The sequence below is a fragment of the Periplaneta americana genome, chromosome 8, assembly GCF_040183065.1.
Source record: "Periplaneta americana isolate PAMFEO1 chromosome 8, P.americana_PAMFEO1_priV1, whole genome shotgun sequence".
Taxonomy (NCBI): Eukaryota; Metazoa; Arthropoda; class Insecta; order Blattodea; family Blattidae; genus Periplaneta; species Periplaneta americana.
In genome coordinates, this window is record NC_091124.1 from 21170707 (window position 1) to 21189764 (window position 19058).

At 34.1% G+C, this 19058-nt stretch overlaps 1 protein-coding gene across 3 annotated transcripts in view; it reads right to left on the bottom strand.

Annotated features, from left to right (window-relative positions):
• Syt14 (Synaptotagmin 14) overlaps positions 1-19058 on the bottom strand; it is a 495921-nt gene that overhangs the window by 34245 nt on the left and 442618 nt on the right. For all 3 annotated transcript variants that reach the window (XM_069832593.1, XM_069832592.1, XM_069832594.1), the window contains one exon: positions 17056-17238. In XM_069832593.1, the coding sequence (XP_069688694.1) occupies positions 17056-17238 (183 nt within the window). The remainder of the gene's footprint in view (positions 1-17055; positions 17239-19058) is intronic.

Sequence of the window (19058 nt, forward strand, 5' to 3'; positions counted from 1 at the left end):
TTGAATCAGTCTTGGCGGCAAATTTTGTAAAATACGATTAGCGACTTTTCTGCGGATTTTTATATTTTTCCACTTTTTTCTTTCTTTTAAGTTAAAACATTCAACTGAAGTCATGCACTTCTTAGTTTTAGAAGAGGCATGGGTACATGTTGAGTAGTCTAATGATTCATACGTGAAAGCCCTGATCTCATATATTTGTGTTCAGTGATCAGGGGTGAAAGATGCTGATTCAATGATTCTCACGGGCTAGATCTCTCTCTCAATGCTACTGCTGCAACACCCGTAAACGGTGGCAACTTTGATTGGCACGTGACGAGTCGCGAATTGCAGCTAATGTAATCTTGGTTCTTCCCCACAACACGGAGATTTTCCATTCCGAACCGATCCGAGGAAGTTGAGTTTTGGAATTTTGTGCCGACAGTTCGTGTGAAGCAAATGAGACTGTGGTTTTTGCTGGTTTTAATATATTTAATATAATTTAGAAAGTTTTACAATTTGCCAGAAAGTGTAGTGCCAATGATTGGATCAAATGCAGTGTATTAACAATCAGCTGTTCCCATCTCAAGATCACAGCCGTCAACAACACAACCAGACTCCGCGGAAGAAGGTGACGACGAGGAAATTATATTTTTCTCCACATATGTGTGTTTTTCTTATTTTTATTTAGTGATATTTATTATTAATTTTTAGCGACATTTCTGGGGATCTTTTAAACAAACTTTAGAGAGATTTAGCTACTTTTTGTTGAAAAGTTAGCGAGATTGTAGGGCGATATGTTGGCAACAGTGCACTCTAGTCTAGAGAATCGCAGAGCGCATGTAACATCAAACCTCATTAGATTTAAGAACTACTACATGAGATTTTTTCAACTTACTATAATTTAAACAATACTGTTAGGAATTTTTAAGTATCTAAATATATTCAATATTATCAAGCACTACGTTATTAAACTAGGATCTTTTTTATATTGAATTTATGACACAGTAGCCTTTTAAGTAGGCAGTAGTGTCGTTAAGCCGGAAGTGAAGTGAAGTGAACATCAAACCTGCTAACCTACGAGAGATGAAATGCGGGGTCTGGGAATTTAGTAGGGAATATTATATCCTTAATAATAATAATAATAATAATAATAATAATAATAATAATAATAATAATAATAATAATAATAGTAATAATAATAATAATAATAATAATAATGATAATAATAATAATAATAATAATAATAATCCAACTTAAAAAGTATTTTTTTAAAAATTGATCATCGGCAGTGCCGATTCGGCACCTATAATATAATTATGTAGGCTGTATAGAAAACTTGTGCGCATTTCCGTATTATTGTATATAGAAAACGGATTTTTCGATCCTACAACTTCCTATGTCGTGAAATACCGTGTTTCACCTTCCCATTTTTCCTGTTTGTTACACAGTGTCCATACTGAAACTGACTTAAGTAGAAAACACCGCAGGTATGAGTTCTTTCATGCATTAACTACAATGTTAATTCGAATTTGTTGTCTTGTTGTGAATTATTTCAAAGTGTTATTTTAGCTCTGTGCTTTTAATGAATGTTTGAGATGAAATACAGTAGATGGAAATTAAGTAGAGGTTATCCTTTATAATAATGATGATAATAATAATAATAATAATAATAATAATAATAATAATAATTCATCATCATCACCATCATCATCATCATCAACATCATCGTCCTAACAAATATTGGGCCTAATGGCCCGTTACGGTCTCAAACCATCTCTTTAAAGGTCTTCCTAGCGTTTTCTTCCCTCTTGAACAGTAGGTAGAAATGTGACAAGGGATAATAATAATAATAATAATAATAATAATAATAATAATAGTAATAGTAATAATAATACTTTTACTTTAAAATTCGATAGAAGCATGGAAAATTCTCAATTGATTGTTAAATAATTAGGCGATTAAGCTCTGAATATAATGAAGGAAAAACTTATTTTCATGTAGCGGTTTCATTCGACGTTAGCAGATAGTAGTGCTACGTATATTTGAAATTACTACCCTGCTTTCGGCTCCTCACGTAGTTTACCCACCCCTGAGTGAAAGATGTGAGCACATGTCGTTTGAGAACTGCTGTGTTATTTGGCAACGAATCGCAGCGCTGTGGAATGAGTGCACGAACAGGACAGAACAAACGACTAGAAGTCTTAGTTGAGCGTGTCATGCTTGTGTTGAGGCAGCAGAAGTCTATGTTTGCGTGTTTTGTGTGCGTGGTTAAGGGCGTAATGAAGCAGGTTACAACGACACATGCCTGGAGGTGAGTGCTAGTCAATTAGTTAAACGTTCATTATTGTATATTACAGATTATACTGCATGTTAACGCAGAAAAACGAACCATAACCGAAGAAAGGTTAGGAATACTGTAATATTATCAATTCTCCACGATAAAATATTAGCATCAATATCCAATTCGTTAATAAATTAAATAATATTACATTACTCTCAATTGAATACTGTATTTCAACGAAGTGTTTTAATGGAATGGTTTCATATAAGAGAAATAGAAATATTAGGTCAACAACATAAAAATTATGTAATATATGAATCCAATAATGATCATTTTCTTACGTCATAAATTACATTTCAATATGGCTTCATTGTCACAAACAGTGTTGCCACATTCGGCGATTTATCGCAATTTGGGCTACATAAAAGTGACAATCGGCGAGTAATAAAATTGAGAAGTCGCCGAGTCGCCCTTCAGACTATCTCAAAAATCGAAAGGGCGAAATTTTATTTCCTCTTACATATTAATGTATTATTCATAGGTTTTCAGGTAATTTTTAAAAATCGGAAGTTACTATTGCTCATTATTGACAGTATCGTTGCAAAATGCTTCGAATTCTCTTAATATCTGTGTTATATGACTAATATCTTGCATTGTGACATCATAATGCCATACGGCCGCAAAACACGTTATTATCCTTAGCGGTTAGTTTGTTTTATGTATTTTTATTGTGGAGGTGCATTATTATTCTGCTATTTTTTTATAATGCCAGCTGCTAATAATATTAATGAGTTAATGAGAAAACACGGCAAATATGAGAAACAATATCGAAAAGTCTGGGGAATTTTTTTTTATGAATTTGAGGGTAAGCTAAAAGTCTTCATAATTAGGGTCTATATGACTATAGGATATCGGTAGTGTGTTTATGAGAATGTATGTTGGCTAGATTGGAGAATGGGGTGATGTCATGTGGTCGACGTATGTGAGAAGGTTAGTGGGTTAGTTGAGGTGATATCTCAGTGACATGAGGTCGACGTATGTGAGAAGGTTAGTGAGTTAGTTGAGGTGATATCTCAGTGAGTTTTATTTACTCGTCATGTTGGTTTACGTCGGCCATGTTGTGACGTCAGTGTTCTGATGTATGTTTGTCAAACTTGACGAAAATTAAGCGATATCCTATAATAAAAGAATCCCGCTACTAGTACTAATGAGAGCAGGGAAGAATTTCGAAAATTTCAATTCGGGCTTGTTCGTTTTTTTCTGACTTATTTGAAAAAATCAGGAAATATTCGAAAATAAATACAGTTTACTTTTTGGAACTTTCTAGAAAAAATGCACGTGTATAGAATGGGTAGCGATGGGATGAAATAAACACATTACAACTACTGTTTTCATTCCACTCTGAATATGATCAACACATAGTCATGAGCTCGTAACATTTAGTTAAATGATTTTGTGAGTGAAAATACAAAATAATGTGCATATTCCGAGAAAAATGTGTAAATACTAATAATTATGTTCACTATTTTCTGTTTCCATGCCATTTAAATAACTTTCAGGAAGGGGCACAAAAGTAATGCAAATTTTAAAATGCACTAATTGTTCGATTCTTCCAGTATGAAGACTGTTGCGTTTCTTGGTAGGCTCTAAGTAGGGAATCGAACCCGCGCACGAACGTAACTTCGAAACTGCAGGCAAGCGCCTTAGCCTACCGAGCTACGCCAGTAACTTCAGAATCTTGAAAGAAGTATTTTTTAACGAAGCATCCACACACTAAACGATTTACGTAATAATATGTGGATTTAATTATAATACATTACAACTAAACATTCTAGAGTGTGGATGTTCAGTTACAAATGCTTTATTCAACATTCTGAACAGTCTAACTTGACTGTTGCAACGTTGTTGGGGTGACCCATTCAATTGACGAGTCGAACCTACTAAGACTGCGTACGCTAGTGAAGGCAAGCACCAGTACAACTGCTCAAGACGTGTTTATAACCAAAGCTCGGAAGTTGGGGACTTGTGTCTTTGAACGTGGCTAAGCGACCGGACTTCAATGTCAACAAACTCCCGCTTCCAGCACGGAGGTACTGTCAGGTCTGCTATAAAAGTGGTTCCTGGCTGGAACAACATAATGATAATATTATGATAGGTTGAAACACGTAATTTTATAGCATATATATAAATAAACATGCAAAATACATCAAATTTACAGTTCTGCTCTGTACATTTCATTACAGTGTATGACTATACACTCAGGAACTCAGCCCCGACGCGGAAGGTTGTTTGGTGAATTAGTTGAACAGGAGAACTAGTTGTACGGTAAAGATTATTCGAAAAAAAAAAAAAAACTACATGCATTCGAAGATTTTCGAACCCATAAATTCTTCGTCTGTTAGTTAAACATGATTTGAAACGAAGGAAACTTATTTCCACGTCACATGAAGTGACGGGAGCAAACTTTAATTTTTTTATTTTATTTATTTTAACTAGCTACCTAGTGAGTACAAATTGCATTTATAAAATAAAAATGTTTCTAGCCACTACCGTAAGAGCCAGGCTCGTGTACAGTGTGGTCTTAGTGAATAATATAACATAAAATTTACAAGGACAGTTTACTAAATACAGTAATTAACTTAATTCAAACCAATAAGTACAACACAAGAGCAAGAGTAAAGAAGAAAGGGAAAACGAGAGAAAAATACACATTTAATATAAATTGACAATCCGACAGAAGCCAGTGATATTCAATAAAAACATGAATATAGTCGATAGAAATAAAAGGTAAAGAAAGTACATTTGTTACTATTATATATCATGGATAATTTTACAAAATTCTTTTTTAAAAGTTTCAATTTTAAAAAATTTCAAATTTGGAAAATGGTTTGAAATTTTATTATAAAGTCTTGGGCCTAAATAAAATACTGAATATTTCACTGTCACTGTTTCCTGTTCGATTTTCAGCAGATCTCGTATCTGAGAAAGATAAGTATATCCTAAATTTTTCTCGCAAATAGTTTTCAATTAGTGTATCACTACTAGGGAAGGTCCCTCTACGACTTGATCCATGGCTATGGACAAATTCTCCATCAATTTAAAGGACTGCAATGTCTTTCAATGAATGCCCGTTTCCAGCTCTAGTTTATGTGTGGTACAACTTACAAGATATAAACTCTGCATTAGAAGAAAATAATGTATCTCCTCAGAATTCCTCCACGAAATTCTGTACCTAAAATTTAAGAAATGCATTTTCAAACTTCCATAACACCCATTCGAATAACACGTATTTTCTAATTCCTCAAACAGACCGTTTACCTGTAATTCTCTTAATGTCATTGGCTTCGACGTGACACAGTTTATTCGTTCGTCTTCTTGCCATTCGATGTGACCACTTTCTTAGTACAAACGACTGTCCCTGAGCACTTGCAGCGTGAGCTTTGTGTACGTTATGCCTGTAACCTTACTCAAGCACACGACACATAAGTCCCCAAGATCCGAGCTTTGTTTATAACTTACTGTATATCCCCGATACAGGGCTGTGTCTAGTAGAGGAATTCAGTGTGTTCTATGCTTATATTTTTATAATTTACACATACTGAGAGCACCTAAGTTAGTCCGCCTGGATGAACACTTCTGCGTTTCTAATCGTATACGAGTTTTTCCGAAAGTTTCCGAAAAGAATGAAACATTTCTGTCTTTAAGAGAAAATATCGGAGAAAATACGAATTATTCCATTCTTTCGCATCTCTAATGCTAATGCAGTGAGAAGGTTACAAACTCCTTCGCACTGGTTTATTGATAGGGAAGACAGTTATGTAATTTGTTACATTATATCGCATACAATGTTTTATATTTATTGTTATAATAATAAACAATAGATGTTGATTAGTAATTTAGAAGAATATAGATTTATCTATAGTAAATATCACAAGAGGTCTGAGATTTTGGGAAATCTCAGAACTGGAGTGACATTTATTAGGACTATTTCGTGAATACAAGAATCATTTAAATAATATATCCCTAAAATTCGCTCACAAAATGTTAATAATATTGTATATTTATGAATACTTAACCTATTTAGACATTGTGAAGTCGAAATAGATGAATAACGATTACTGCAATAAAGAAATTAAATGTTATTCAGTAATGCCATTTGAGAAAAAACGAAATACACGTTTAAAAATGTTAATTTACATGTACTGCGCTTTTCTCTTCTTATTATAACAGAAATACGTTTTCATTATTTGTTGAAATAATTTAATTCAATCATTTTATAGTAAAATTACAAATAACCTGATTAATACATTAATTAAATGAACAATTTTTATGAAGGAGTGTCATTTTCTTTAGATACAATGGACATGGAATTAGAAGATGAAGGTGGAAGTAGGATTTCGCACTTTATTTAGTACATTGGATTCATGCTCATCGATTTACGTGGAAACAGTTGGCGACACTGACTAAACAAAAGAACGACCATGCAATAAATTAATATTGATAAACCGAGTTGCAGAAATTATCGCGATGTATGACTGTGATAGATTGGAATTCAAAATTTCATTACACTCCATTGGCCGAAAATGGAATGACGTCATATAAACGAAATAGTCTGTATAAACAAAGTAATAACAACAAACATAATTTGTAACCAATCTTTGAGGGAAACAATCTTTCTCTACAATTGATATGCAATGTGATTGGCTCGCCTATAATAATAGTAATAATAATAATAATAATAATAATAATAATAATAATAATAATAATAATGAGAATGATGATAATGATGACAGTGGTAATAATAATAATAATAATAATAATAATAATAATAATAATAATTACGTTAGCACTGTTTGACTTCAAAATAGACTCATATGCCACACAAGTTAATCGCCTACTTGACTTTGAGTCTTGGCCAAAAAAGGTTAAGAAAGTCAGTTACCGTCTTTAGTGAAGAGGGCTCATTGTGCCCAAGATAAAAGTATAGTGATTATGTAGTAAGCATCGGCCAGACCGCATCTTCTAGTAAATTTCCAAATATATACATTTAGGCTATGTTAATTAAATTTTAAACGTTTTCTTATAATTGACAGCCTCTTCACACTCTAACGGGAAAGTATGTTCCCTGGACCTCTGTCGTCGAAATACGGTCCTTTGGACGATGCTTAAGATATAATTACTAAGTTAGGATTTATTCTAATAAATCCATGAGCGGAGAAGAAAAAATTGTATGTTTTAACATTCATGTCACTTAAGTGCCGATTTAAGAATAATATAAAAATAATATTATAAATGATTGTAATGTAACATAAATCCAAAGCGTCCACACCTGTGGAGTAACGGTTAGCGCGTCTGACCGCGAATCTAGATTGCCCTGTTCGATTTCTGGTCGAGGCAAGTTACCTGGATAAGGTTTCTTCCGGAGTTTTCCCTCAACCCAATATGAGCAAATGCTGGGTAACTTTCGGTGCTGGACCCCGGACTCATTTCACCGGCATTATCACCTTCATCTCATTCAGACGCTAAATAACCTAAGATGTTGATAAAGCGTCGTAAAATAACCTACTAAAATAAAATAAATATACATCCAAAGCAAATGAGCGTCACTTTTACTCTGTATTTGGTAAGTACTGTATGTATGTTGACAAGATCATAGCTACAGTGACCGATGTTGTGAAGTTAAGATATAATTTATTATAAATATTTGTAATATTATCTTATTTATGGGTTTTATTCTCGAACTACGGAGATCCTAACAAATACAGCTTGTAATTTTGAACTTCTCTAGATAAATCCGCGAGTCACTTCGGATCAGGGTTGCCAGATGATTCCAGACCAATGCAATGTCGCCAACTATACACCTACAAGGCGCCAGAAAGTAGCCAATTATCTCTGAAGTTGATAGTAAAAGGAGTAATGAACTTAAAAAAATCTACAGTGTAATTATGAACACAACCATTCATATTCATTAATAAATTTGTAATAATTTTATTATTAATATTATTTAAAGATCCGGGATCATTAAGTGACATTATTCAGCTATGCTGTTTGTTTACAGGTATTACATACTATACAAATTGCTTCATTCGAACTTTTTCTTTAAATCTGTAGCTTCTTGAAGCCAGGCTGAAAATATTAATTTTTTCCATTAAGTGTGTCTATAGTCTAATGGTGCATTTTTTTTAAATGGTAGTGATTTTGAATTATGACTAAATACCGGTACTAAATTTTGAGGCTTGAATATATAATTTTAATTAAATTACAATTATTTTTATCACAGGGCAGCTTCTCCCACTCCTTGTTATACTTTCTGCACCTCTCTAATTTCGGCATCTTCTATATAAACGTTATGACGTTAACCAAGTGAAAGAATCAGGTAATTGGCTCGGTAAATCGCTGGTTTCCCGCTATTATTAATTAACGACTTAAGACTGGTCCACAATAAACCTGAAAAGGAAACGACAACGAGAACGAGAATGTAAATATTGTTAAAACAAATCTATTTAAATGTGAGAATTCGCAATTAACTATTGTAAATGCTTACATTTAAGTACATTTTTATTTTAACATTATTTCCGTTCTCGTTCCCGTTGTCGTTTCCGTTCCCGGTTTATTGTGAACCAGCTTTTACTGCTCAACATCGTTTCTATTAATTTATCAAAGTTTAGAAATGAAGCATAAAATGGATTACATGTATTTTAAACTAAAAGTTTAATTGGCAATAAAATCCACTTATTTAATCCATTAAAGTAATATATTTATAAGCATTAATTCCACTTAATTATGTTATTAAAGTCATCGTTGTAAATCACAGATCCCCATGTCATTGCCTGGGGAAGTTTTCTATGCAACCTTGAACGTTAGTCTGCCATTTTTTTTAAATTAAGAGGAATACAATAATTGATGAGTATTTACATTCTGAAGAATAGTACGTACAAGGGATCACAGTCAGTTTTGTGAAAAAAAAAGTTTTAATTAAATAATTTTTATAATGTTAACATTAAAGATGCCAGAAAAGTAGCCAGGTCGCTAAGTGGAAATTTTCGTCGCCACCAGGAACATAAATGGCGCCAAAATGGCGACAAGTAGCCATATCTAGCAACTCCGCTTTGGATAAGTTCAAAATCACTGGGGCATTATTATGGTAATTGAACATTATTAGAGACTCATCGTTAACTTTCACGTCTCCAGTGGCAACAATGACGAGAAAATACGCATATCTCGAAGCGTTATTTTTAAGAATGGCTGTTTAAATTAACTGTACACAGTTACGAGTATTTTCTGCGTTCAGCAGAGGACATGACGTACATTACTAAATAAAACTGTAGTTAATTGAAAACTTGAGGGGTTTGATTGTAATTGGAGGCCAGCAGTTTTCATTCATACTGGATAAGGTCTGACCATGACCTTCAGCTGTACGGCTTCATTGGTGGCTTTGGTGTGACGAGTCAGAAGTTTGTTTCTGATTACGTGTATAAATATCTCATCCTGGACTCGATGTGTATACATTGTTCGGGTATAAATTTCTTGTAAGGCTTTCTGTACGTCTACAGTATATACACTGATGACTTGGGAACGATTTTTAGGTGCTAAAAAGAGAGATTTAGGACTTAATGAAATCCAATTTAGGACTTTTAGGAACTGATATAAAATTAAAAATTAATAATTTAAATTTTAGTAAATATTCTGTTTTAGGTGCGATTTATGTACTGTACAAAGATGTATTAATTTTTTGTGCAATCTTTTCTAATACGTATTTGATAAAAAAATACAATTTTTAGAATACAAAGTCATGGACAGGGCATGTAGCACTTATGGGCGAATCCAGAAATGCATATAGAGTGTTAGTTGGGAGGCCGGAGGGAAAAAGACCTTTAGGGAGGCCGAGACGTAGATGGGAAGATAATATTAAAATGGATTTGAGGGAGGTGGGATATGATGGTAGAGAATGGATTAATCTTGCTCAGGATAGGGACAGATGGCGGGCTTATGTGAGGGCGGCAATGAACCTCCGGGTTCCTTAAAAGCCAGTAAGTAAGTAAGTAAGTAAGTAAGTAAGTAAGTAAGTAAGTAAGTAAGTAAGTAAGTAAGTAAGTAAGTAAGTAAGAATACAATGTCTTGTTATTATTTGTAGCAATACACCATCATATGCTTTTATGTAATGTGAATTTCTTCGGGTCGTCCCTGAGCAGCAGCTTGTACAACACACGTGAAGACGCCTTCATAAACACATTCTTCAGGTCAGGATATTGCAACCGAATTTCCTTTCACTTCTTAGACCAATATAAACGAAACTGTAAGACCAGTGTTTGTAAGGTATTTTTTTTTTTTTTTTTGCATTTTAAATGACATTCTTATAGTTTTTTTTTCACATTTTTGCATTTTTAGTACCAGTATTGTTATTTTAAATAAACGCAAAATAATAAAAAGCAGCTTTTCAAGCACAGATAGTTTTTAGTCATTTATAGTAGTTTATGGTTCATTTAGGTGTTTTAGGTCCTATAGAATTTTAATAGGGGGATTCTGTGTACATGAAACGTAGAGATATCTGAACAACATACGTCTTGGACGTAGGCTTAGTAGCAAACAAAATAGATACGGAACTAGAAATGCGTTCCCTTCTGATGACCGACTCTAGAAATTTCCGAATTTAGACATAGTCTATCTTTTATGCTAAATTCCTTTTCCACTCAACCAGACAAAAAGTATACAATACATATATATGAACTTACAAACTACAAAGAATACAGCAATTTGATTTAGGTAAAAGTTACGTGTATACAAGAGTTATTTATCAAACCACAAAGAATACAACAGTTTGATTTAGGTAAAAGTTACGTGTATAGAAGAGTTACTTTATCAATTAAATCGTAAAATACTATGAACTATTAATTAAACAATGAAATACAAATTGCGTAGTAGAATTAAACTAAAATACATAAAATAATACATAATCCACCCAAAAGAAATGGAATTTTTATCTGTCCAGTACCAAATTTACAACCTATCGGTTCTTGCGTCAGTCAACCCCTTAACTCTGCCAGCTAAAAATAAATCTATTATTATTATTATTATTATTATTATTATTATTATTATTATTATTATTATTATTTCAAGTCTGTTTTTCCGAAATTCATTTTTAAGACATTCAGTCTCTTTATTTGTTATTTATTTCTATGTTTGCGTAGCTTGGTTGCTCACTATAGAGAGGAGCAAAACGTTGCATTCAGATGCTTGGACAGCATTTTGAACACCTGCTCTAGGTAGAATTCAGTTAGGAATGTCTACACTTCTGCTCTTAGTCAGCGAGGAATCTCGACAGAAAATATGCATTATCTCGACAACCAACGGTTAATTTGCGAATCAATGTGTATTGGAGCTTTTTTACTTGTGTTAGTTTGTATATTACATCTGTAAATTATTGAAAATCACTTTAGAAACACCCTGTATATATCATAAAACTTCATTCATGCATACTACTGCACATATACAAGCCTACATATTAGAATAGAATGTTTTATTTTCGCTGGCAGAGTTAAGGCCATAAGATCTTCTCTTTCACCCAACCAGCTTTAATCAATATAATAGTGACATACATACAGTGCGATCGAGAAGTCTCTCCGCAGTGCTTGTGTAGCCGAGAATCCACTAGGCAGAGAATTCAAGTGGCAGCACTGGCCGCTAAGCATGTGATGGACTGGGGGTGTGAGGTTATCAAACTGGAATGAATGGTGGAGTGCCAACTTTCCACAGGATTGTATTCTAGGGTTACTAGAACTAATAGAGCTGCGGAGGGACTTTTCGATCGCACTGTATTTAAATTATGAATACAGTAGAATCTCGTTAATCCGAACTACGCTAATCCGAAAATCTGGTTAATCCGAACAAAATTATTTTAAGAAAAAAACTAAATTTATTGTAATAATACAAAGTAGCGAAAAGAAGAATAAATATGAATGGACTCAATTTCTTTTATTTAAAAAAATTATGAAAATAGCACATGCAAGGGTACTTACAACAATGAGTATTTTCTGTACATTATTTACACATCTGTCCCCTGGTAGAGGGGAAGAGAAGGCCTGATGTCCTTATCTCTGCCAGGTAAAATAGATAGATAGATAGATAGATAGATAGATAGATAGATAGATAGATAGATAGATAGATAGATAGATAGATAGATAGATAGATAGATAGATAAAATCAGTAATTTTCTGTTGTAATGAAGTGGACCTATTGGTTGTGGTTCTAAAAATAGCAACAGTGTACTCTCTCAGCGCTCGTGAATAGCATGCATTGCATTACAGGAAATATTTCGGTTAATCCGAAAATCTTGTAATCTGATTAGGTCTTGGTCCCAATTAGTTTGAATTAACTAAACTCTACTGTTTTTACAATACACTAAAGATTCTCTAGCAGTATTTTTCAGTTAAATTTTAACGACTAGTACATGTTTATTTAATTTGAGGTAAAGCCATTACAAAAAAGTAATAAATTCATAATAGTGCGTCAACATAGGACATATATAAGATGATTAGTTAAACCCATTCATTATCTAGGAAGGAAGATTAACCTTCTCACAGTCAGTCTCTACTACGGGTGATAAATTAATTTTTCTTCTTAAGTAACGGGACTCCGAATTGTGTTATTAGGCCTAACACTTGATCCATAGTCGAGGACTCGTTTAATCCCATTAATTAAATTCTTCTTTATGTCTCGTAACATCAGACATACGGTGCATTTGAAATATCTTTCTTGTACGGTTTAATATTTATATATATATATTTGGGTTGCAGAGAGTAGTGAAGTGCATTCCATAACCTCTCCTACTCAAATCCCATCCTCACCTTCCCACGGTACAACCTGTTTTTAATAAACGAGGCTCTGGGGACCGAATCACAGCGGTATAACTGCTCCATCAAACATGTAGGAGATGATATTCCAACATGCTGACCTGCCATGTCATGCATAAGCATCCCCTAAGTCAGGGGTTCTCAAACTGTGCGTCACCAATCTTTATCTGGGACGTCGCGGCTATATGGGAAAGTGAAATACTGTTCTCCAACCAGGAGATTAACCGTGAAATGAATCTGCTTACTATTGCGTCATCTATCGGAGCGAAGTAGATAGAAATAGAAATATGTTTTATTTAACAACGCTCGCAACTGCAGAGGTTATATCAGCGTCGCCGGTTGTGCCGGAATTTTGTCCCGCAGGAGTTCTTTTACATGCCGGTAAATCTACTGACATGAGCCTGTCGCATTTAAGCACACACCTGGCCCGGGATCGAACCCGCAACTTTGGGCATAGAAGGCCAGCGCTATACCAACTCGCCAACCAGGTCGACTAGTAGATAGATAATATTATCGTTATAACGTCAGTTTAAAAAACATGAGCTCTCCTGCATATGTTATTTCCTGTGGGGAGAGATTAAAAGACTAAGGGTGCTATTCATAGACATTTCGCTAGCCCGCGCTACGAGCGTGCTAAACTAGCCCCGGCTATCGACTGGTTACTTGTATAGGATTCATATCATATCGCTAACACTGGTTTATGAATAAGAAAAACGTTAGTTTGCTGATCATCCACCGGAAACCCGCGCTAAGAATGTCTATGAATATGGCCCCAGGAGATTAACCGTGATCTAATTTTATAACTAGGGTAGTATAAATATATGTGTGTCAGTGTTATCGTTTGTGTTTTGAGAGTTAGTCAATGGAGATGCGTGTATCCACGTGTGTGACCTTATGACATCAACATTCATTCACAGCATTACCCCGCTACGTCTCATTCCCCTGAGACTTTCTCCTGGTTGGAGTACAGTATACGAATATAATGTATATTGAAGTGTAACATGTAAATTTTCAGTACGTGTACATATTTATTTTATTCTAATTTTGTATTTTTTATTTAAAAGAGTATATGCTAGTAGGGTCCACACCTGTGGATTAACGGTTAGCGAGTCTGGCCAGGTGGCCGGGTTCGATTCCCGGTCGGAGTAAGTTACCTGGTTGAGGTTTTTTCCGGGTTTTCCCTCAACCCTACACGAGCAAATGCTGGATAACTTTCGGTGCTGGACCCCGGACTCACTTCACCGGCATTATCACTTTCATCTCATTCAGACGTTAAATAACCTGAGATGTTGATAAAGCGTCGTAAAATAACATATTAAAAATACATGCTAGTAACTTAATGTAAAATATTATATTCTTAAAAAAATACCACCAAATCGAATTTGACTTTCTTTTTATAGGGCCGTTGCAAGGAAAATGTGACATATAGTATGAAGAGAGACGTGGTTTCAAAGAGTTTGAGAACTCTTGCCCTAAGTGCTGAAGAGGGGATATGGTAGGTGGAGTTATCTGACAATCCTCCCAGTTAGGTCATATGGACCCGCTAACCAACGGCAGGCGTGGTCCTCCAAACAGTTTGGGGGTTGCATGTAGGGGATATAAGCGACATAACAGAAAAATGTGCTGCCTACATTAAAATGGTTATGGGTCATTCCATGCAAAAAAGTATGTTTTTAACCCATGATGTCTCAAAAGTTAAAAATATTGTAGTAGGTTATTTTGTATGTTCTAAATATGAATTTCAAGCAATACTATATTTATGTCGTTCATAGTCCGGCAGCAATCAGAATTTAAAATACTGGTTTAACAAAGAACACTGTTTCATTCATTGAAGTTTTCTTACTATGTGAAGGAAGATAGAAAAGTGATTTCAATGCAATTCGAGAAAGGAGAGCCTTGTTTATAAATGCCCTTAAAATGAAAAGAATATACAATTTTTTAAATATTTACCCACCGTAAAATAATTTAAAAAACTATAGAACACAAAATGCAATTCATTTTTACAGACGAAGAAACATGTGTTTAATTCTTTAGAGTATATGGTTTTCACTGTGAAAATTTCAGAATGGTGGCTTAAATATCATGTCAGTTTTTAATAAAAATAACTCACAGGAACAAAGGACTCAGCAGGTAGGCTCTCCCGTCGTACAGAATGTTGCGCGATCAAGGTCAGGGAGACGGACATTTGAGATTACTCATCGTTATGAAGTCTCGCGACCGCCACACATAGCAAGCGATTTTCAACCGTCGGAACAAAAATTAACAATTTTATTAATTTAATTATTCACAGGTTTTTTGAGATAAATCATAAAACTTGGAAGATGGATTAGGAATAAGATTTTCTTTAATACGAATGAAATTCGCATGAATTTAATTTGTTGCATTCGAATATAAAACTATTTCTTTTTTTCAATGATGTGTTTTTATGAGCATGCCTTAATATTATTCGGATTAGTCTTTAAGGTATTAAAATATGGTTATTCAGGTTTATAATAGCGTCTGTTTAGTTTCGATGACACTTCATATAGGGTGTCTAGAATATTTTAAATGATGGATAACATGTAATTGCCACTCATTTTTCAGTCATCAGTATGACTAAAATATTAATGATATAGCGGTCATAGTTGGCAGTTTAATTTACTATCATTATAGCATTATTATATTAAAAGCCCAAAAAAATTCATGACATCGTTGGCATATTCTTAAAATTTTGTATGGAATGACCCTCACTCCTATATTGGAGAGGGAGAGAGTGAATGGCTTCATTGCTAAGAACTCAGCGTTGGTTAACAACTAGGGACCGGCAAATCAGACAAGACTCACGCCCGTACCTGCTTGCCGTCATGCTTGGGTTCCGGTGACGCTACAAAGCAAGTTAACTTCTAAGACTGAACCCATTGAGACCGGGTTTTATAGGTTTAGTCCAAGCGGGACCCAAGAAAGCCTGCCTGTTTGCTCGTATTATAAGGTAGAGTGACTTGCATTCACGGAAACCATCTGCACTGGTTAAGATGAAACAATACTAGTTTGAAACCTAAGTTCGTTGGCTATTTAGTCACTTAAAAAATCTTTATCTTATGGTCCAACACGGCAGATCATTCTTGATTAAAGAAACACAGTTTTACGATTTATTGCGCTACAGAATTCATAAAATAATAAGACAATATTATACATTTCATATTCCTGCCAAGTGTATCTGGCTCAACAAAATAGTAACATTTTGTAACTTGTAACTAGTTGAGAAGAGAAGAGGAGAGAGGAGAGATGGAAATATGTTGAAAAGATATTGGTAACAATTTATTATGAATATCAACAACTATTATAGAAAAAAATATTTCATTTTAACTTTTTCTTATCAACAATTAAAAGCCTCATGAATAGGCCTACCTGTAAAATATATAATAGTTTTTTGTTCTTCAGAATATTGATTTGCTATTTAGCTTCTGAGGGAGAGATATCTTTTTATTTATGAAGCTGAAAGTTTGAATGGTTTGCATTAAATTTATATTACTACGATGAAAAGGAAAGTGCAAGTAATTTATAATAACTGTTGGAATTTAATAGATATTATGTTGACGAGAAATAGTTTTCTTTGTCTTTATTAACGGTACTTTTCAGAAGACAACAAATTAAGTTTTCGGCAGTTTGTCTATATCTGTAGGCTTCTTGTCAGGTTTGAATGACTTGGTTGATATTTATCATGCATCTGAAAGCAGCACAGTCTGGCGCAGGTCGGCGGAACCCAACAGTCCTTTCGGGTCACTCTTAGGACTGTTTGGGAGTCACGTGCAACCACACTGCCTGCCTGCTTGTGAGGGAAGGTTGCAGGCGGGCGAACGATACGAAGCGTAAGCCTGCTCACGGACGTAAACAGTCATGGGCAAGCCGGATAGACATTTTGCCTGCCTCTGTTAACAACAATAATATTGATGTAATCGTTCTTACGTATGAGGGCATGTGAGGACTGCTGGTGGTAGAAGCCGGAGTCTGCGGCGCTGGAAGGACCCGGCACGGGCTCCGGTAGCTGCAGCTGCGTCGAATGGAGGCTGGCAGACTGCTGCAGACGCCGGAGGACGTCTTCCTCGCTGTCCGAGCTGGACTCCGGCTCCTCGTACGAATACGCCTTCCCTGCAATGGACACAGCAACACCATGACTCCTCCGTCCTTTCAATACCAGTGGGTGTTCTGTAGAAATTCTTAGCTACAGAGAGATCAGATGAGTTGTGAGCGGGAGCGACGGGGTCTTCACTGTGCGCTGCTGACGCTCTCGCGGCGGGGAACGAACAGTGTAGGGTCGCGGTGATACAGCCAAACCATACCAGTTTCCGTACGAGGCCTATTCGGAAAGGTAAAGGGATCATGTAGGTTGCAGGGGAGTTCGAAGGCATACACATCATTCCATCTCGGGTAGTAAAATTGGCCAACCCGAGAGGCCTGCGTACAGGGACAGTCCCAGTCACAGTCCGTACCCTCCCCTAATAGATAGAGAAATCATTATAAAAAACCGAAAATTGATGTATAAGGACCTAAAACAATATCAAGCTTGGTGACAGTACATTAATAACAAAGCAAAGTAAACACTCTGAACACATAATTTAAAGTAAAGGGATTGAAGAAAAATATGTATCACAGAATGGTATACAACTGAGAAAATGTCTGGAAAGAACGTGTAAAGAAAATCTAAACAACTTCAAGCTCTACGAAAAGATTTTAATACGTAAATAGGCAGTATGAATACTAAATTTAAAATAAAAAGAATTGTAAGAAAAATTATCACGGAAAGCAATAAAATTGTGCAAATTAATATTATAGACATCGAAAAAATGCATAGAGCAAAACTGAAACAACTTTAAATTCGACAGAAAGAAAAGGCCTGATGATCTTAACTACACTAGAATAAATGAATGAATGGATGAATGAATGAATAAATGAATACATGAATAAATGAATAAATCAGTAAATGAATAAATGAATGAGTAAATGAATAAATGAATGAATGAGTAAATGAATAAATGAATGAATGAGTTAATGAATGAATTATTAAATAAATGAATGAATGTGTAAATAAAGGAATGAATGAGTAAATAAATGAATGAATGAGTAAATAAATGAATGAATGAGTAATTAAATGAATGAATGAATAATTAAATGAATGAGTAAATGAATGAATGAATGAGTAAATTAATGAATGAATGAGTAAATAAATGAATGAATGAGTGAATAAATGAATTAATGAATAATTAAATGAATGACTGACTGAGTAAATAAATGAATGAATGAATGAGTAAATGAATGAATGAGCAAATAAATGAATGAATGAGTAAATAAATGAATGAATGAATGAATGAGTAAATCATGAATGAATAAATAAATGAATGAATGAATGAGTAAATAAATGAATGAATGAGTAAATAAATGAATGAATGAGTAAATAAATGAATGAATGAGTAAATAAATGAATGAATGAGTAAATAAATGAATGAATGAATGAGTAAATAAATGAATGAATGAGGAAATAAATGAATGAGTGAATGAATGAGTAAATAAATGAATGAATGAATGAGTAAATAAATGAATGAATGAATGAGTGAATGAATGAGTAAATGAATGAATGAATGAGTAAATAAATGAATGAATAAATAAATGAATGAATGAGTAAATAAATGAATGAGTAAATAAATGAATGAATAAATAAATAAATGAATGAATGAATGAGTAAATAAATGAATGAATGAATGAGTAAATGAATGAATGAATGAATAAGTAAATGAATGAATGAGTAAATAAATGAATGAATGAGTAAATAAATGAATGAATAAATAAATGAAGGAATGAATGAGTAAATAAATGAATGAATGAATGAGTAAATCATGAATGAATAAATAAATGAATGAATGAATGAGTAAATAAATGAATGAATGAATGAGTAAATGAATGAATGAGTAAAT